The sequence below is a fragment of the Callospermophilus lateralis genome, chromosome 5 (genome assembly GCF_048772815.1).
Source record: "Callospermophilus lateralis isolate mCalLat2 chromosome 5, mCalLat2.hap1, whole genome shotgun sequence".
Classification (NCBI taxonomy): Eukaryota; Metazoa; Chordata; class Mammalia; order Rodentia; family Sciuridae; genus Callospermophilus; species Callospermophilus lateralis.
In genome coordinates this window covers 66,190,376-66,212,266 of record NC_135309.1, presented here as the reverse complement: position 1 = coordinate 66,212,266, position 21,891 = coordinate 66,190,376, and the positions used below count along the sequence as shown (strand labels likewise).

Here is a 21,891-nt window from a genome sequence, read left to right as displayed (position 1 = left end):
AATCCCAGGGGCCCAGGAGGCAGGAGAATCTCAAGTTTGCAGCCAGCCTCAGTGATTTAGTGAGGCTCTAAGCAAAAAAAATAAAAAATTAAAAAAAAAAACAGGGCTGGAGAAGTGGCTCAGTGGTTGAGCACTTCTGGGTTCAATTTGAGAAAAGAAAAGAAACAAGAAACAAGAAAAAAAAACAGTCAAGCTTAATGAAAAAGATTAAAAGTGAGAACACAAATCTGCTGAGTTGCCTCATAGTCTTAAGAGTCATATGCTCATTTCCTTGCACGAAACAATATTTATAGTGGGAGCTGCGTTTTTTTTTTTTTTTTTTTTTTTTTGGGTAGGTGGACAACCACATAGGATGTGTATGTGTGTGTACATATATATATCTATGTACAGTATGTGTACAATATATATATATATATATATATATACATGGTTAACAGATCAGCGAGTTGTAGGGATCACACCCTTCAAGTCTGTAGGACGCGCAGCGTGGAGCCATGCACACGTGCCACTTAACTGATGGTGATGGTGGTGACAGGGATGCAGTTGAGCACGCAGCAGAGGATAGAGCAGCGCCGGAAAAGCCTCCCCTTCCCTGGCCCCTGTGCCACTCCTGAGAGCACCCCCTGCTGCTCCTGGATCTCTTGTCATTTTCTCCTCTGCCCCACTAGGGTGTTGCGCCCAACATACCTTTTCTAAAAGCTCCTGGTTTCTCTTAATGAAAAGTTGTTTATCTTCTACCCAGTGTGAATCCTGTTTGACAAAGAATATCGCGCAGTCAGCATTTCAGAGTGGCACGAAAGAGCACGTGTCCGCAAACCACTTGGCCAGAGCTGTCTTCTCTCTACCTGGTGCTTTTGCCTACCAACAGCTGATATGTGACACCCACCCCTGCCAGCTCCTTCTTCAAAGACATCGGGGCCAAAGTTGCCAGGAAGATTTCACCCCCTTTCCCTCTCACTGGCTACCTCTACCTTTTTCAGTCTGAATAATCCAGGACCAGCCTTCTGGGGACTCAGAAGTGACCACACAGGCAAAAAGTGAAAAGGGTCAGAATGCACACAGGCTAGATACATATGAATGGAAACATTAAAATGCAGAACCATAGATGTAGCATAGAGGCAAAGAATGCAGCTGAGGGTCCGGTGGGTCTTAGTCTTAGCAGCTTGTGAAAACTCTAGGCTATTTGTATGGGGTTCCTCTTCCTCTGGCCTCTTCTCTCTCACCCCACCTCTTTCCCAGTTGTGGCTGGTTTCACACTCTGGCCAGCAAAACACCAGGGACAGAAATACAGAGTGAACATTCTGACACAATTTGAGAAAGGTCACTGTGGAGAGCCAAGGTGTGTTCTTGGTTTGGCCCATGCGTGGGGTGAGCTGGAGGAGGGTCAGATTGAATTCCGCATCTGCAGAGGAGGTAGCAACCGCATACCTACCTGCCCTTTCTGAGCCAGCGTTGCTTCCAGATCTTCGATTTTGGCTTTATACCTCAGCACCTCTGCTTGGAGCTGCTCTTGAGCCTGGTGAAAATGAAAATTCCAGAACTCAACAAGCAAAATGGCCAGTACCCCCACCAAAGAGACCCCCTACTATATTTGTAATATATAAGCTTCTCCAAGGACACCCCCCAACACCATAATTAAGGTTCTCTTCTCATCAGAAAGATTTTTACACAGGATATCAGTAATAACTTCTGCAGAGGACATTGTGCTTTGTAGGGTTAGGGTTAGGGTTAGGGTTGCAGGAAAAAAAAATTATAAAACCTGTCTAGCCTAAAAATATGGGACAAAGAGTAACTGTTATATACCCACCTACTAACATGTCACCACCCCACTGAGTATAAATCTAAAAGAATTTCCAGACTCAGGGTCCAGAGATTTTTAGGTGATAGATACTCTGGACTGCTGCAGCTAGATAATTCTGCTTCCTAAAAATTGCTCAGGTATCTAGCCTCTTCTGTCCTACATCAATGTGACATTTTTCTTTCTCTCCTGTTCCTTCATGAGTTACTCAGCAAACAACAAAGATGAGAGAGAAAAAAAGAACTCTGGCCAGGTGTGGTAGCACACACCTGTAACCCCAGCAGCTTGGGTGGCTGAGAAGGGAGTTCAAAGCCTGCCTCAGCAACTTATTGAGGCCCTAAGCAACTCAGTAAGATCCTGTCTCTCAATAAAACGTAAAAAAGGAATGGGCATGTGGCTTTTTTTGTCCTCTAGGACAAAAGTAGGAAACATCTTTCTAAACTGCCTCCATGATTTAAATTCTGCTTAAAACCCTCTGTGGCTGCCTTTATCATCAGGTTAGTGTCCAAGCCCTTTAGCATGGCAATCAAAAAAAGCCCATGTTTTCCTACTCCTCCTCAGCGTGGAGTCTACCCCTTACCTTGGTGACATTCTTGTTTCCTAACTTGCCACTTCTGCATTTGAAAGAGTTCTGTTTCTGGAAAGCCTTGGCCCATTTTGCATGTCCACATCTACCCATTCTTAGAAAGAAAACTTTGTACCTAAATCTAAATCCAAATCCTAATATTTTAACTACCCTTTCCTGTGTCAGTAACAATGCTCAGTAAATACTGATAGTGAAAAACACAAATGTTACAGTTTTGAGGCTAATGCATGATGGCATACAGGTATACCCCTTTCTAATGAAGGATTGCCTGTCTGTTCCAAGCCAAAGTTTCATTAAAAAAAAAAAAATGCTTACTCCCTTATGTATTCAAATGTGTATATGTACGTGTATGCTACCATTTAACATACATAATTGTAATAGCCATCTTTTCTTCTAAACAACTGACAGCAGTTGCTACAGTACTCTCCAGTATATTGGCCAGGCGTGGTAGCGCACACCTGTAACCCCAGCAGCTTGGGTGGCTGAGGAGGGAGTTCAAAGCCCACCTCAGCAACTTAGTGAGGCCCTAAGCAAATCAGTAAGATCCTGTCTCTAAATAAAATGTAAAAAAAGGAATGGGCATGTGGCTCCTTGGTTAAATGCCCCTGAGTACAATACCTGGCACCAAAAAAAAAAAAAAAAAAAAAAAAATCAGTATATTGTAGTCCCTTCAAATACAAAATCACTGGATACAAATGCTCCCTCTTTCCTTGTGAAATCAGTCTATGAGGTAGGAATACTGTGATGACTATAACTTTGAAGTCAGAAGGCTAGGTTCATGTCTTTGTGACCTAAGGTAAATAATTTAGCTTAAACTAGGTACATTTAACTTCTACTAAGTGATTTTTTTCATAGAGTTGTTTAGGATTACATAGATGCATGTAGAGTGCTCCACACAGTGTCTGTAACACAGTCAGCACTCAATAAATGTTAAATATCAGTAGTATGTTTTAATTTTTTTTCCCTTTTTTCCTTACCCCACCCCTCCCTTCCTGTCTGTCTTTCTTCCTTCCTTCAAGATAGGCTTGTACGAGGTACTTATGATATAAGAGAAAGAATATTTGACCCAGGAAGATATGAGGTGGAGAGCTGGGGTTATGGCTCAGAGGCAGAGCACTTGACTAGCATGTGTAAGGCACTGGGTTTGATTCTCAGCACTGCATGTAAGTAAATAAATAAATAAAGGTCCATTGACAACTAAAAGAGAGAGAGAGAGAGAGAGAGAGAGAGAGAGAGAGAGAGATAGATATGAGTGATATCCCAGCTTTGCCATTTACCAGCTGTGTGAACTTGGGCAATTAAGTTAACCTTTCTGAGTCTTAGACTCCCTTTTAATAAAATAACTGCCTCAGGGAGCTGTCACTGGAATTAAGTGAGATAGTGTCTGTGAAAACTCTCGGTGAGCTGTCCAATGTAATATTATGTAATTATTTACTAAGAAAAGAAACTAGCTAGTCAAAAAGATAAAAGTTATTTTTTTTTTCTTTGCAAGAAATTAAAACCAATATTGTCTAGCTTTGAAAATCAAAGTTTTCAGATGGCAAGAATGAGAACTACATACTCAACAAAATCATCAATCTAGGTTGTTTTTAATGTCTTTAGATCCAAGGTGTATTGACAAAAAAATTAAAACAGTTCAAAAGCCTTGGAGGAGAGAAGGGTGCTACTGACTGACATTTTCCTGTTGCTGAGATCCATGCTGCAACCTCTCCAACCTAATTCAGAGCGCTCTGGGCAGTGGAGCACCAACCTTGGCTTCTCGCTCAGCATCGATGATGCCTCCCGTCTGCTCCTGTAGCAGGGCATATGCTCTTTGGAGGGCCTGGTATTCTTTTGTCAATTGTCGAAATCGTAGCTCAGATTCTTCAGCTGCTAAACTCTTGAGGTTAAAATACAAACAAAAAACAAAAAGGCCCAAAGTAATTGTGTTAATTCAGGTTCTGTGTTCCAGGTAAGCAATAACTAACATTCACCCACTGTTTTTAGGGAAGGAAAGTTGTTTGATTTAACATTCTGTTTGATTTCATTTTTAATTCTCAAGTGTCTATGTGGATACAAGTACTGTAATACTCTCAAGACAGACATTGCAGAAATGTGTAAGAAATGAATTTTAAAAAGAAGCATTTACTCACTTGTTCATTTCTGATTATTACCCATTTATGATAGGATATCAGACAATTTAGATCCAAATGCAAATAAGTACATGGATTTTGGATCTAAATCAAAGGAAGATGATATTCAAAATTTTACTTTTTTTCAATAATTCATATCCACGACTTCTTTTACAGATAAATTATATATATATAAAAAAACTGTTTATAGCTCAAGGTCCTAAACTTCAGGACTTACACAATCACTAGGGAGTTTTGTGAAAATTGAAGACTGAGGGATATTTACCCCCAGATCCCAAGTCAAGGGATGTGTGTTTGGGTCCTGTATTCTTCACTGTAATGAAACCACCTAGATTGGTCTGTTGAGGGTGGATCAGAGAGCCTTAGACTCTATATAGAAAACCCCTGAGCTTGTTCGTGGGCTCACAACTTCCCTAGATGAAGGATGTTGGAGAGTAACTTTTATTTTGAAAGAAGTCTTCAACTTATAGAGTTTCTAGAAGTTTCACATGACACAGATGATGTTACTTATCAAGAAGGAATAAGGCAAACTGTGGTCTCAGACTTGGTCACTGTTATGAGATCACTCTGTGTGGGTCATAAAGGAGATGAAAAGTGATTTTTTTTTTCTTTCCCTTAAAGGAAAGATTTGGTGACAACATCACACAAGACTAGAGAAACAGAAGAGCTTACCTCATCGAGGTCATCGTCGGGAGTAGCTGGTGTTCGGTCTGTTCTGAAGGAGGCCATGGAAGATGTCTCTGAATCCATAGAGTCCTCATCATAGCCAATGAATGGGTCCAAAACAGGCCTCTAAGCAGAGGGAAAGCATGTGTTGACTGACACAACTACACATGGGAAAGCAACATGTCAAAACTCCATGCCGACATACATGTAGATGAGCACGGGAGACACCCTGAAATGTTTCTTTGATGAGAGAAAAATATTAGGCAGAAGCACAACAGTAGCAATGAATATTTCTCTCATGTTATATCATTTCTGACTTATTCAAAGAGGATTCACTAATATTATAGCCTCTTTCACATTACATTTTTTATCTTGAAGAGTTAATGTAATATACTCTTTCTAGTATTTAAAATGTGTTCACAGGACTTTGAAAATCCAGGCATCTAAATGCTGACATTATGCAATACTATAATGCCTTCTCTGACCTAATTTTATAGGTAAGAACATACAAAAAACATTTTTTCTTAGGGTCAATAAAATATTCTTTAAAAAGTTAGGCTTTTATGAAGAGGATCATGAGACCTTAAGTCTTGCCATCTAATTCCATATCCAAATCAAATGAGGCACTTAGTAAAAACAGACACTGAAACCAAACAAACTAAATCACAAGACTTCTGTGGGCACTAAGAGGCCATCCTGATACTGGTGGATTGAGAGTGTCATTATCAATAAAATTTATAGTTCAAGTGAATAAAGAAAATATACTGATAGAATGAGCAGAAAACTCTGATATTATCCAGAGGAAGACATCAAAGCATATCTACCTGTTGCGTGTTCTTGGATTGTAACTTTTCAACTTGTTAAACAAGCCTTTCTACATTGAACTTAGTGGCTTCTCTATTCAGAGAAAGTCCTATTAAAGCAAACACGATTATTTTCAGACTCTGAGAAATGTCAAGAGAAGAGATTTCTTTTAGCAAATAAAGCTCCTGGTTTGCTGAGTTCAGGAACATCTGATTTATCACATTTTTTGCAGGAAGATTCCTTGGTAAGCTCACCTCTCTGGCTATTTGTGGCAAATGCCTGATAACCTAGTTTCTCATTACCTTAATTGGCTTGGAACTTCTTCTATGCTTTCTCCTACGGATGAGCTTTTCTCTGTCCTGTAAAACAGATAACGGGTTTTGAGTGCTAGTTGGTATATATATTCATACAGGTTTCTTTTTCATTTTCTTTTTTCCCCCTTTTTTGCAAAAAACAGATTAGTTTTTCCCTTGAGGCCTTACATATTTTTCTTCAAAATAAGATTTTTATTTGGAAAATTTTGGCAACTTTTGGTTTTGAGGCCTCACCATCAGGAAGTGTACTGTGTTCCTAATCAGAATCCTTTGTTTTATTTATACTTAAAAATCAAGCAGTTTTGAAAATCATTACTTATATATCCACAAAGCACAGTTCTTCTATTTTCCCAGACCCCAGATTACTTTAGATTTGTGTTTAGAAAGTAGCATTTCACAATAAAATGAACCTTTATTCTTTTATTTTCTTCATTTGTAAAGTATAGAAAGCTATCTTTTGGCTATTTTGTGGAAACTTGTTTGGATCCTAGTTCACTGGATTTATTCAGTGTTTCTGTTTTGTTTTATTTTTATTTATTTATTTTTAGGGGGAATTATAGTATCTTTTTTTTTAATTTGTTCTTGCTATGAATGGAGATACTGAGGGAATTTGAGGATTACTTATTAAGCACTCTGTGTATTTACTGCACAAGTTTAAAGCAGATGTTCTGATCAACATGCCTAAATAGCCTAGAATTCTATATGAAACTTATAGCTTAATCCAGGATTTTTAAAGTGAGGTAAATTCCTGAACTTGTGAAAATGTGATATTTATGAGTTATTACATTGTGGAAATGAAGTGAGGAACCCAGAGCTTCATATCACATTTGAAAAGTAATGTGTTTTAAGCAAATGGTATTTAGGCTTTTTGATTTTTTGCCTTTACAAGTTAAAACATTTTGATCTTGACACCTCACTGTAGTTGACACTTTTTTTTTTTTTTTTTGGTAATGGGGATTGAATCCGGGGTTGCTTAACTAACCACTCAGCCACATTTCCAGGCTTTTTTTTTTTTTTTTTTTTAATGTTTTATTTTGAGACAGGGTCTCCCTAAGTCCTTAGGCCTTGCTAAGTTGCTGAGGTTGGTCTCAAACTTGCCATCCTCCTGCCTTAGCCTCCTGAGTCACTGGGATTACAGGCATCATCACTGCACCTAGCTGTAGTTGAGACTTTTGAAATGTATTTGCATTAAAATACTTAGATAACCCTCCTAATTAGTGTATGCATTACAGCATATAGTCAACATAGAAATTGTTTCAAAGATAAACAATAAATAATTTACAACCAAAGTCATAAGTTTCCCTCTCTTAATGACAGTGAACTATCTTGCTCAACCACTTGGCAGACTATTGCCTAACCCCTGTCTCTGGTTTCTCAAGTGTGGGGCTTGGTTGGTCCTGAAGTACAAGGAATCAAGGATATCATTCTCAGAATAAAGGCAGAGAGGCAAAGAAGAGAACACAAAGGTTTCCAAAGTCTCAGCCCTTGTTGCAGGTAACACAAACCTCAGCCAGATGTCATCAGTAGCAGTAATTGTTCTACCTATACAGCAGGGACTGAAGCATAGTCAGAAAATTTGGACTGGAATTCCAGTTCTGTCATGTAATTATGTTGTTGTTTATTCAGAAAATAATTACTAAATGGCATCTGTGTTAGACACTGATTCAGTGTTGAGTAGCAAGAGATATATGGTCCTGTACTATAAGCAAAATATTTAGTCTCAGGATTCTAATACTGGAAGACAATTGAAAGACACACACACACCCTGCAAACTTACATAACAATTCACTTCAAGGTTCTTTTAAAGTGCTTTGCAGCTATTATTTATGCTACCAAATTAGTTAACAAAGGATTATAAATGAAAAGGTCTAAAGCAGTTTAACGATATAAAATATCTCTGGAATAGAGTCTCCTAAACATAATTATATACTGAACATGTAAACTTGGGCCTCTGGGGTTAATCCAAAATTATTAAGTGCTTCCACTGTATGTTGATTTGTTGGCTATTTGTTATGGTTTAGATATGAGATATCCCTCAAAATGTCATGTATAAGACAATGCAAGAAAGTTTAGAGGTGAAATGATTAGGTTATGAGAACTTTAATATAATCAGTGCATCACTCCACTTATGTGGATTAACTGGGTGGTAAGTATAAATAGTTGGGGAGTGGCTGAATGAAGTGGGTCACTGGGCGCATGTCTTTGGGGTTTATATTTTGTCCCTGATGAGTGGAGCTCTCTCTGCTTCCTGATTGCCAAGACCTGAGCTGCTTTCCTCCTCCACGCCCCTCTGCCATGATGTTCTGCCTCACCTTGGGTCAAGAGCAATGGAGTCTGTGGACTGAGACCTCTGAATCTGTGAGCCAAATAAACTTTTTCTCCTCTAATTGTTCTTATCAGTTTTTTTTTTTTTTTTCTTTTCCATCACAGTGATAAAAGCTGACTAACACACTACTTGGCCTTGGGATCAAGTGTAGAGTTTACAGATTGATCCAGAACCTACCCTTGTGAGCTCATCAATAATGTTCTGCTGTTCAATAACCTGAAGTTTTAGAAACTCTGTCTCTTGTTCTTCGTTAGCTTGGTCGAGGTCATTCAGAGATTTTAATTTCTTCAAAGGTGGGTGTGATATTATTTTTTCTCTCTGGATTTGAAAAGAAGAAAGTACAGGTGGAAACTTTAAAAAATGCCAAAGTTCAGTCATTACTATAAAACACTGGCAGAAAGTTTATGAGGCTCCAGCTAAACATTTTCTAGTTAGAATGTGTGTTTCTACACACACCAACTAAAACTGTTATGTGTGTTTTATCTGTGATACTATGTTGAAGTCATTGGGGGAATTTCTGGAGACCTCTATAGCTGTGTTGGAAATCTGTTAAGGAGTGCATTAGCATATCACCTGTCCATACCTAATGCCAGTGACGGTTTCTATTTTCCAACTACTATGCCAGTTCTTAAAGGTGTCCCTCTATACAGGTCTGTAAAGGGTACATTGGAAGAAGGTTTCTACGGCTGAGGAAACACATTGAAGCTTTGGTTTTGGAGAGTGTGCAGACTCCTGGAAGCACTCCTCCAGTTCTGTAAATTTAGAAACCCCATAAAATTCCGAGGCAGCAGGCTTCCCTTGCTTTCCTCCTTAAAGCTTCCTTGCTTACATAAGGAAAAACCCAAATAGCAAGATACTTCAAAAATAAGCGGAAAGAAAACAGTAAGTCAGGTTATTACAAAGAAGGAAGGAATATAGGGAAGGAAACTTGAGTTCTGCCGAGCCTGCAGTACACACCATTTCTGAATTTTCCTTGGTGACGGCTTTTAGTTTCTCCTCCATGCGTTGCAAAGACACCATCAGCTCATCATTTCTCTTGGCGAGGCACTTGTTCCTTTCCAGGAGAGGTTTACATTGCTTTTCCGTTTCCCGCACACGTTTTAACTAGGAAGGAACATCAGAATTTGTCTCAGTTTGGAGAGGGGAGTCAATTGATGGGAGAGAAAGTACCTTCAGAGTGAGTCCCTTTGTCTGCTTCACTGACATTCCAATCCTCCATTTAACAGATCTGCTTCTTTGTTTCCAGATTCCTCTACGGCTTTTCATCACTTTCTTCAAAATCCTGTATCTCTATTACCCTAAAGGAGGTGCTGCAGAGATATTGCTTTTGGAAACACTCTCTTTAGCTGCTCCTGCCTGTTTACCCCATTATGCTCAACCCCCTTCCCTGGAACTAGGATGGCCTCTCATTGTCTCACAGTGACAAAGCAGCTCATCCAGATCACAGGGTCACCAAGTAATACAACCATGTCCTGAATCCAAGTCTGCTCATTTCCAAAAGTTCATCCATTTCCTCAGAGATTTTGCTGAGGTCTCTTGATTCGTACTAAAGCTATTTATTTTTAAAGAAGAGATTTATTGAACAAAAACTGTATTGATGTTTGTGTTAAGAATACAATTTTCACCAAGTCTTGGCAAAGTATGATTTTATTGTTATCCATGAATAACCAAAGGTGACTCTCATTTTCCCAGTTCTAAGGCAGAGGATTTTCTACCTCAGCACCTTTGACACTGTTGGAGAAAGGTTTTTGTTGTAGAAGTTGCATTTCTTGCTCTCTGCCCATTAGATATCAGTAACACCCTGCCATTTGTGATAACCAAAATGTTTCTAAATGCTGCTCAATTTAGAATTTAGAACCTCTGTAATTTAGAACCATTGACCTAAACTTTTGAATGTTGTCTTGAGGTAAATGTAAATGGTCCCCCTTTTACTCTCAAAACTCTCCTGTTTGGATGATGTATTTTATGACCAATCTACTTATATATTATGAGTTTTCATGTTAAGTTTCCCATGATCAATATATTCTTTTTATAGTAGTGATTCTGAACAAGAAAAGGTATTAGGGAAGGAGTGACCAACACAAGGAAAGGGAAGGGTTATCGGAAACATCTAAGAAGATTTTTTAAAGTTACTCCTGCTATTGAGAGTCTGTTGTTTTGGGAGGTCCTGAGGTAGGGGACTTGGCTATCTATGAATATTTGAAAATGTTGCCTTGGAGATTCTTAAATAGCACCTTTCCTACTTCATTCTAATCTCCATTTGAAAACTCTCATTTTATACTGAAGTTCAGATTTGTATTGATTTTCATAAATAACCTGACATAATTCTCAGTTCTTGAGCTTCAGTGTCTGAATCATTAATATTAAATATGGAAAACACATACGGACAAATAAATTCTTCTACTAGGTTCATTATTTTGATCTTTATCTCTTTTCTGGAGGCCAATGACATGAGTTTTAAATATCTAAGTTTACTTACTTTTACTATTCACAGAAAACATAGATAAGCACAAAGAGAGGGAAATCTCTATAATTCTAACAAAACATAGATCAATAATCAGTTCCATGGTGCCCCCACAAAATGTTCCTTTTAAAAAAATATATCTTAAATGCAACAACAAAAGATTAAAAGTAAAGTATATGTATGTGTTTGTGTGTATATTTATGTATATATACTTATAGATTCATGCAAACCACTAAAAGAAAAAATGTGATTCAGTTAAATTAACAATAGATTTTAAGTCAAGTCCTAGAGAAAAGAAAGTATTTCATAATGATAAAAGGGTAGTATGCCAAAAACATGCAATGAATTCTAATTTATATGCATCTAGTAATATAACTTCGAATATATGTAAAGCAAATTGACAGAATGAAGCAGATACACAGATAAAACTTTGGGGAAAGCAGGCAGGCAAAAATATCAGTAAGGCTACCAAAAATTTTAAATAGACTTAACAAACTTTAATCAAACTATAACTAATAATTATAGAGTATATCTTCTTTGCATGTGAACATGAAACATTTCTAAAATTGACCATATGCTCAGACCACAAAGCCAATCTCTACAAATTCCAAAAGAAGCCTTCCAAGGGAGAAATCTATAATCAAAGGATAACTAAAAAATCTCCAAATTTTTGGAAATTAAGCCATATACTTCTAAGTAGCCATGGAGCAAAGAAGAAATCACACGTGATTAGAAAAGATTTTGAGTAAAATAGCAGTGCATGATGACACTTTAACACTTGGGAGATGAGGCTAAAAATCAGACTTGGAAGAACAATTATAGCCTAAAATGCATGTATTTTTAAAAAATGAAAGGCTGAAAATAACTCCTCTATATGAACAACTCCATTAAAAATGTAAATAATAAGCCACAGAGCAGGATATTTTAAATGCAATATCCCACAAATGATGTTTTCTCATCATTTCAGCCTTAATATTAATAAGAAAATTAGAGGCAGTACAACAGAAACTGAGCAAAAGACTAAGGGCAAAACCTGAAGGGTTTTGGGAGATGTTTGCAAGGTTACCCAACCTCATTGATAATGATAAAAGTAAAAATTAAAATAAAAATACAGATATACCTCATGGGCACCGAAATGCTAAAATTAACAATTATCTTTGCATTTTTGCACATACGTGGAGAAACTGAAACCCCTGTACATTGTTGATGGAGATGTATACAGTTAAAAAAAAACTTTAGGAAACTGCAATTACCACTGAGGCTGCCTATATGCTACTCTAGGATACTCTAGTAGTAATGGACACATTTTTTACCATGTAGTAGCACCATTCTTAACAGCTTAAAAGTATTGTGGAACAAGGCAAAAATAGCCCTTAACCATAGAATGAATAAGTACCTTATGATATTTTAATTGAATAGTATAATGTAAAGAAAGTGTCCTTCATAGCGGATGAATATCACACACACAAAAAAGCTGAGCAAAAGAAGTCAGACACAAAAGAGTAAAAATTGTATGATTCCTTTTACAAAAAAAAAAAAAAAAAATGGTGATGTCTATGGGAATAGAAGGCAAAAACGGTGGTCATCTTTAGAAGGATGGCGAATGGGAGGGATCCCAAGAGAGGATTTGAGAGCTGGTAATCTACTCATTCATCTGGGTGGTGGTTAGGTGGATTGGGTGTGCCACTATGCAAGTATTTATTGAACTGTACCTTTGTTATATGCTCACTTTTTTATTATGTTACATTGCTAAAACATAATACCTATTTCCAAGATATAGGGCTTAACCCAGTACACTCACCAATTCATTTCGTTCATCTCCAAGCAAAGTGTTCCTATCTTCTAATTTTCTTATAGTGGCATTTAACTCCGCTATTCTCTTTTGATTTCTTCGCAAATCCTATACATGAAAATTAAAATGGGCATTTCATCTTTAATACTTTTCACAAAGTTTTGGAATGCATTTATTAAAGTAATAGGCTGACTTCTCCTTATCTACTTTATGAAATGACACCAAAATTTCTCTTGTTCAGAGAAGAGTAAATATTTACCCTTTCTAACTCCCAGTATTCACCACTTGGGTGGAAATGGCAAATGAATTCTACATGGCAGACACTCAGGGGTCCAGAATCAAGGCAGGGGCTATGGCAGAGTTTTGGATCAATGAATCGGAGCTCTGTGCTGTGAGACCAAGGTCATGTGGTGATTACATGAGGTTCAAGGAGCATCCCTCATGTCATGGCTGCACATTGCTTTCTACTACGAATTAGACAGCCATCCTGCTCTTACACTTCGCCACAGAGAGGACAGATTAGGAGGTAGGTATGGGCTTTGTAAATTCCTTCATACTCCTGGAGAAAAAGATCAGACTGAAGAAAGGTACCTTTCCTTTTGGTATAAAAGGCAGTAGTTTATAGGGTAGTCTACACTAAAATATTTTGCCCAGTGTAACTGGCTTTCCCATGGGCAGAATTGCTATGAATCACTTTACATAGCAGTCATGACTTAGTTCTCTACTAGAGTCCATAGGCTGTCATTATCATTATCATATGCTGGCAATTCTAATATCATTTAAGAGTGCTGTTGACAGAACAGTTTCACAACCATTATACCCCTAGATTTACAATATCCTAGGGGATTCAGCAGGACAGGTAAACTTCATGGAAGCATAACTTGTTCAAGGTCTTATGGCTTATGTGTGCAGATTAATAGCAAATTTGTATTGGATGTTAACTGCATGCCAGATGCTGTGCTCAACATTTCATACACCATTTCTTCTGATCATTTGAACTGCCTTGTGGGATACCAGTATAGCCTCTACTTTACCAATGAGGAGATTCTGTACAGTGAAGTGGTTTGCTTAAAGTTATTCTGTTAATGTCAGATCCTGAATTTGAACCAAGGAGTCTGATTCTAGGGCTCATTCTCTGACAATTATGCTACAGTGTAGGTAAGTGTCAGTGATACAACTAAAACATACATCTGCTACATCCTAGATCGGTATGCTTTCTACCACCTACTAGGCTATATATATATCCTGAAAACCAATTCATTAATTATTCATTACTTTGTTCTAAGTAGTACTTTGGAACTCATCTCTATTCCTAAATAATACATTTTCATCATTTTAGCAGCTAAATAATTTGAAAGGTAATAGCCAACTACATATAAGCTGACTTCTCTTGCCGTACTTCCAAAAATAATTTCTTATATAAAATGATGAAAATCCAGGTAAATAAATGGCAAGTTCAATCATACTAGAAGCTTTCACACAATGATTATAAATGGTTTAGTCTTTTTACAGATATGCGTTTTGACCTTTGTAGATTATAACTGTCTTTACCAATTTCTAACCCAACTGTTCACACAAGGGAAAATTACCAGTCTTGGCAAGAGGCAAAATATTTTCATTTAATTTATGATTCTTATAATCGACTTAAGTTTGCACAGGCATTGTTTGGCTAGAAGCAGTCTATGAAGAGGTCTATAATTCTCATGTGATCTGCTAATGCAGTGCAGACCACTTTGTTGTCTATGAATTTAGAAAACCTTGTTCCCAAGATATTAGCTGGTATTATAGTAGGAGATCAATTGATTTCTGGGCAGTAAACAGGAAAAGAGCTTAAGTGAAAGGTAAAACTTGGGGGCTAAATAAAAGATGACTCCTGAGTTCCCAACCCCAACTTGAGTGGACTTACAGGACTGCTGCAGTGTTCGGAGCCGTCTCCTGCCCTTCCTGGGATTTCCCGTTTGGGACTGCTCATGTTGCACTCAGCCTCCTTAACCAGAAAGAGCTGTTCATCCAACGCTTCCTTCTGCAGTTGGAGTTTCTGTACATAGCCTGTCTGGGTCTCCAGTTCCTTTTCCAGGGAAAAGATGATCCTGTCCTTGGCTTTGATTTCATCCATCTGAATGAAATGAGACCCAGGACATTTTAACAGTGCTGTAAAGAAATGCATTTTTCAATGGTAGGAATTTAACTTATTTCTTCTGATTGATTCAGGGGGAAAAATGAATATGACAAATGTATTGAACACATGAATATGATGGGGCAACAATGTGTAATAAAGGGTCGTCCTAGTTTAATTAGGTGGCAATTGGAGCAGTTTTTCCTTTCTAGAATATTCTATACAGATGTTCTCATTCAATGTATTGTTTGAAATGGTCTGGGTTGGTTAGATATGGAAAGGAAAGGCTAACTTGAGAATGGGGTCATTAGTGTTAATAAAGACGAATACTGAATATTCTACTACAATGTTTCCCAGGCAATTTTTATGTTGCCTTCTCTTCAGGGGAATGCACATTTGAGTTCAATCCAAGTAGCAAATATCAGCTGTTCATTTGTAACTGCAGACTTCTCAGTGGCCTAATGATCTTTCAAGACTAAGATGTTTGCATTTGGCTGGCCACTTTGAAGGAGGGTCCTCTCAGTGGTTCATGTTATATGGTTCTTTTCAATTCCCATCCATATTTCAGAGCAGGCTGTACTTGGCAAACATTTTGCCATTATTGTCAGAAAATCATGGTTGGGACTAGAACTGGAATGGAAAGTACCTGGTAATAGTCACTATTTCTCCTCCTGCATCTGTGGGACATATTTATTGATCTCAATACTCATTTGTGCTAGGCTTGGGTATGGCCTCAGAAGTATTTCAATAACAATTGACCAGACTTCCATTGGACTGAAATCTTTTTGCTGTCTCTGGATGAGCGCTAATGAAGTAAATGTTGGCAAACAATTTTTGAAGAGACAGTAGCTATTGGTGAAAACTTTCTCTCTGTTTTATTACATTATATGTAAATATTTGAAATATAACTGGGAAAAGATTTAAACATCATTCTGTTTTTCTCTTCCTAAAATGTCATCTAATATTTAACAAATCACTTTCTTTGTATGCTCTTTAGACCAGAGGAAAAAAAAGAAAAGCATTTGGGATAGAAATTGTTAAACATAGTGAAGTATTTTCCGCACAGAAATGCCAGTAAACTATTGCTTCTAAGTCACACATTTTAGGTCTATTTTGGGAGGGTAGGGGGGCTAAGGTATGTAGGATCTACAATATCATCTGATAACATGGTAAGTAATCAGGTAATGCTCTGATAAAGAGAGAAAATATTAGTTTTTATTGTCTTGCACTGGACTCTCGGCCCCAGTATTATTTTTAACTCACGCAGTCATTCGTCAATGTCACCACGGGTAACGTTCTTCATGGTTAAAACACAGCTGCAGATGGGTATCTTCTGAATTCCGACACACTCTGCCTAACCCAGCTTGCTGGGGGAATCATCCCATCAGTGCCCAAATAGTCACCACCATCATCGAAGCTGAGATTTACTGATCTTTTACCATATTTGAAGCACAATAGTCAAAACGTTATAATCCTATCCAGTGGGTTTTGTTATTACCCCTTTACAGATGATGGACTGAGAACCTGAAAGGTGAAATCTTGGTGATAGGCAGCTGGCTAGGAAGTAGGGAAGCCTGGTTTTCAATTCAGTTTTCTGATTCTAGAGCCCATTCTGTCAGGCCCTAGACTATACTGGCCCCAGGATTGGCCAAATTCTCAAAGTGGTTCTCCGTAGCTGGCACTGAGGAGGCTCTCCATTACTGTGGTGGTGGGAATGGACTCTGATCTCCAAATACCGAAAATAAAACCAAGCTCTAGCTCAGATATAAAGGGATATGCACCAAATTCTTAGATAAGTTTTTCTAGACAGAACAGCTTCCATTTATGTCCCTTCCAGTTCCACAAATGGAGCTGGGGTGTGGGTAGGGATAGGTAAGAAGAAGGAAGAAATGAAGATGAATGCATGTGTATTATTAAAGGTTTCCTTTGGTATTTTGTTTGCACTCAGTTTTTGGACCACTCTTCAGGTGGTCTAAATTTTACATTGTTATTAAGGGGGATTTCATGTCTACTTCAGCAGTACCTTACTAAGGAAGCCATGGAAGAAATTTATGGCCAGACACAGGGGCACACACCTGTAATCCCAGCTACTTGGGTGGATGAGATAAGAGGATCTCAAATTCAAGGCCAGCCCAGGCAACTAAGCAAGACCCCATCTCAAAAATAAAAAATAAGAAAGGGCTGTGGATGTAGCTGTGGATGTAAGAATCTATCATCACACTGATTCTTAGTATCACCATAAATTAAATAAATAAACAGATAAATAAATAATCACAGATAAACAAACACGTGCACTTGTACATTTTACATTGAAACCCATTAACAAAAATATTTACTGCAGAGCTTTCTTTTTCATTGACCTATCTGCCAACTCCAGCTTTCACAGTTTTGATTCTTTATTCATCAGCCATTGTCACTTGCAAAACCAAAGACAGGGCAGGGACCAATATTTCTGCACTGTGTTTGGTTTTTATTATCAAACCATGGCATAGAATGAATTGCAGATATAAAGATTCAGAAGATGTGGCAACAGGAATATTTTACAGTCACACTATAGTACATTACAAAGAAAATTACACATTTAGCTATTTAAAAATGTTCTATGGTAACCACTATTACCTTAAAATTTAAATACTAGGTATAGCCAAAGAACATAATTAGAATTCTTAGAAAACAATTGCTTAGAATTGGCAGACACAGGAAGGAAAGTATAGTTTTTTTTTTTTATTCTAAGAAAATACTATTTTTAGAGAAGCATAAAGTACATTCTAATAGGTGATAGTTAATTTAATAAGATTAACTAAGATACAACTAATACTAAACATCTAAGTGTAGATAAACATAAATGTTGTTTCTAAAATAACTAAAATGGCCAATGTAGGGCATTTTAGCTTTTAGATGATGGTTACATTTGCATTTTTTAATTAGTTAATTTATTTATTTTTAGTATGGTGAAAGATCTATGTGCTTTTGGGTTGTACAAGTTAAAAGGAAAGATCCAAACTGCAGGGGCTGAGGTAAATCTTGAATATTGCAAATAGCCAACCAGCTACTTAGGAATACCATCCAATTAAGAAATTATAATGACTCTTATTTTGAATGACCCCTGTTTATTTTGAGAAAAGATCAATTTTCAAAATGATTAAAGATTTTATAGCTCTGTCTCTTGTTTTCAGACATGGTTCATGGGAAAAAAAGATTGGTGAATCACTTAGGATGTTCAAGTGGCTACCATTTGCAGACACCTTGAAAAATCACAGAACCATCTCCTGTGCCCTGTAAAAATCCCAATGAGATTTTATAAATGCAAAGTCCATAAAAGCATGTAAACATTGGAAGAGTTCCTAATTTAGAATATTTTTACAGATGTCAATCAAAGAAAACCAGGGTCATGGAACAGATACTCTCTAAAAATGTGGGACTAGGAAGAGCCAATTAATAAGAGAAGGGTGATTCCAAATTCTCTTACATTTTATAATTTCTTTTAGGCCTGGGCACATCCATCTGTTTATCTCGCTACCTGAATACCTGTTGACCTATTTTGCATTTTGAATGGAGCACTGGACAATAATTAGGCATTGTATACCATCCACTGACCAGGAAACACCTGAAAAAGCAAGTCCCACAGAGCTCTGAGCCTAGAAAGAGAAGGTTTCTGCATCGCATGGTCTGATGGGATTACTAACCAGCCTCCGAATATCCCGCTCTGACTCCCACTTGATCTTGGAGATGGCTTCTTGGTGGGACTGATGCTCACTCCTGAGGTCCCCAGCCTTGATTTTATCCGCTTGGATCATATTGCTCAGAGCCTCGTCCACCTGCTTCTTGGCCGTTTTCAGGTCCGCAATTTCCTGTAAGAGCTTAAGGCGCTCTGCATCAAACAGTTTCCGGGCCTCCTCCCGGGCCTCAATGGTGAGCGCTGTCCTTACTTTGTCACTGCTGCCATCCCGGAGAGCACACAGAGCCGACTTGAGCCTCTGGATCTCTCCATCCCGCACCTTCACTGTCCTTGACATTTCTTGCTCGTGTTGCTTGATGAGATTCTCCCTCACGGCCTGCAGCTCCTTCATCTTCTCCTCGTGGAGCTTGGCTTTGAGTTCTGTTACCAGGACTGTGTGCTTGCGCTGCTCCAGCTCACGAATCCTCTTTGCTTCTTGGGTCTTCTCTCTTTCAAGCTTTGATACCTAAAGGCAGAGAGGCAAAAGGATGAAAAGAAATAAGCCTCAAAGAAAAGGTGTGCTCCCAGGCAGGATTTATAGTTTATGCCGCTGTGATCACTTAATTCCTCATCTCTTTTCATATTCCAGGCCACCCTGTGCTTAGAGGGGAGGGAATCAGGAGCCTTAGAGCTAGGAATGCAGTGTGTAAAAGGAGGAAATACCCAAGACGGTTAATGGGACTTTGTTCAGACAAATATTTGAAGTTCTGCAGCCCGCACTATCCAACATGTCACCTGCAGACAAGAAGGAAGGTATCATCCAGAACCTGGCAGGAAACACAGAATCCTGGGCTCCATCCTAGACCTATGAATTAGAATGTGCAATTTAATAAATTCTCAGGCAATTGGAATATACATTAAAATTAGGAAGTATTGCTCTAATGGGTTTCCCCTGAAAGGAGAAGAGTTTAATACAGAGCAGCTGGAGACCTTTTTAGACTCTACAACCCTCACTGGATCCAAACTGGCATCTCCAGTTAGCTCATAGATTGATATTGTGATTAGGCTAATACATTGGTGACTAAGATGATATTATAAAATGTTCTCTTTCTTCCTTTTTGGGTAGAACAGAATATGCTACTGCTAACAGAGAAGGTGAAAAATAGTTGATAATGGCCTTAACCTTACCTGTCTTAGTACAGCAACCTAGCTCCTTTCCTAAGCTCTGTGCACATGCACATATGGAAACACAAGCCAACCAACAAACTAACAAAATGAAAATACTGCAGTTTGTAGAGTCCTCTCTCTGTCTCACCATTCAGGCACATTACATCCACTTGTGGAGAAGGATGTCTCTTTACATCCTTCTCCACAATTAGCAGAATCCCTGTCCTGTGCTGTCCCCAAACCAACAGACCAAGTAGCTTGAAATATTCCTTCTAACCATCTTACCTCCTAAGAATTCTGGCTAAGATGATATTCTGTGTTTTGTTACATTTCCAGTAACAATGGAGGACTCCTAGTAGATGAGCAATGGCACTCGCTACCTTAATTTGGCTGAGTAAGTCTCTGATTGAGGACATCAGGATGGGGCTTGGCATTAGTAGCTTGAAAAAGCCTCTCAGTGACCCTGTTTTGTGTCCTCCTTCCCTGACTTCATCTCTGCTGCCTGCCTCTGTCTTCTCCATCTCTATCACCACACGCACACACCCACCCACCCACACACACTTAGAATAACTTGGAAGAGAAGAAAATCCCAGGAGTATTACTTAGCTGAGTGATATTGAGTCTCTGTCATTTGTCAAACTGTAAGATCTCACAAAACAGTTGGAAGCCTTTCTGACTATAATATATATATTTTTTTAAGATTCAAAGTCTATTTAAATCATGGTAATTATTAAGTATCTGAGATTTTACTTACCTCAATAGCTTACCTACCTTTACCTATTAGAGTATATTCTAGGTCCATATAGCATTTTATGAATATTTCATTTTTATTTTTTTTATCCTGCAATAAATATTTTTATTTATTTATTTTTTTATGATTTTTTAAAATTTTTATTGTTGGTTGTTCAAAACATTACATAGTTCTTCATATATCATATTTCACACTTTGATTCAAGTGGGTTAGGCACAGTGATTATCCTCAGGATGATTATTGTAAAAGAGCTTGGAACCCAAGGGGACTTGGTGAAATAAGTAGTCAGGCATCTTTAACTCACCTTCATCCTACTCTGCTCCAGCTCAGGTCTAAGGCCCTTTCCTAGATGCCTGTTCTCTTGAATGCTCTACAGCTGGTTGTCCAGGGTGGTGGCCATTAGATGCACTGAGCACTTGGAATGCTGCAAGTTTGAGTTGAGATTTGCTCTGATATACTCAGGATTTTGAAGACTTATGGTAAGGTAAGGAATGTGAAATTTCTTGTTAATCATTTTTATAGTAATTATAAGTTAAAAATGCAATATTTTGAATAGAGTGAATGGAAGAACATATCTTCCAGACGAGGATGGGCCAAATAATAGCCATGGTCCAATACATCCTGCTTCTTGCTTTTATGAATAAAGTTTTATTGGAACACAGCATGTCCATTCATTTACATATTGCCTAAGGCTGCTTTTATTGTACAGTTTAGTTGAGCAGTTTTACAGATACTCTATGTCTAAACTTTAAAATATTTACTACATTTCCCCTTACAGGAAAATTTTGCTAATTCCTATTCTAAAAAATGCATCTTTATAGAGAAAGGGTCTTATTTTTAATAGATATAGAAACTCAGTTTTTCTTCCATATAAGACATTGGAAAGACACTTTATCTCAAATGATGAAAACTTAGTTCTTTCCAATTTCAGGAGGATGTACTTATGTTAGGCGTTTGGCACAGTGTCACAACCACAAGAGCTATCAGGTAATAAGTTACAATGGGAAGTTCTAACAATTCTTCCTAGAACAATGAAAAACTGTAGTAAAAATGGAAAAAGGATAAGAAATTCTGGATCTACATTTCTCTTTTATCATCTGCTATCTCTAAGAAACTTACTTGGAAAATTCCTGAAATGGTTGTTTCTAGGGTTAAATTTGAAAACACATGGGAAAAAAACTTGTCCTGTAAAGTACTATGACATATAAGGTAATATTATCATTAGCTATGATAGAAGACACCCCATATAAATTTATTTATAATTTAATTATAAATAAATATAATTAATTAATTATTATTAATTCTCTTCAGGTATAT

General features: G+C 37.7%; 1 protein-coding gene across 2 annotated transcripts in view; it reads right to left on the bottom strand.

Annotated features, from left to right (window-relative positions):
• Jakmip2 (janus kinase and microtubule interacting protein 2) overlaps positions 1-21,891 on the bottom strand; it is a 54,497-nt gene that overhangs the window by 26,478 nt on the left and 6,128 nt on the right. The window contains exons 2-11 of one of the 2 annotated variants that reach the window (XM_076855943.2): positions 18,685-19,182; positions 14,789-14,998; positions 12,892-12,990; positions 9,584-9,730; positions 8,804-8,944; positions 6,289-6,345; positions 5,189-5,308; positions 4,135-4,263; positions 1,433-1,516; positions 688-750 (exon numbers count right to left, since the gene is read on the bottom strand). In XM_076855943.2, the coding sequence (XP_076712058.2) occupies positions 688-750; positions 1,433-1,516; positions 4,135-4,263; positions 5,189-5,308; positions 6,289-6,345; positions 8,804-8,944; positions 9,584-9,730; positions 12,892-12,990; positions 14,789-14,998; positions 18,685-19,182 (1,548 nt within the window). The remainder of the gene's footprint in view (positions 1-687; positions 751-1,432; positions 1,517-4,134; positions 4,264-5,188; positions 5,309-6,288; positions 6,346-8,803; positions 8,945-9,583; positions 9,731-12,891; positions 12,991-14,788; positions 14,999-18,684; positions 19,183-21,891) is intronic. The other variant, XM_076855944.2, reaches the window with a different exon arrangement.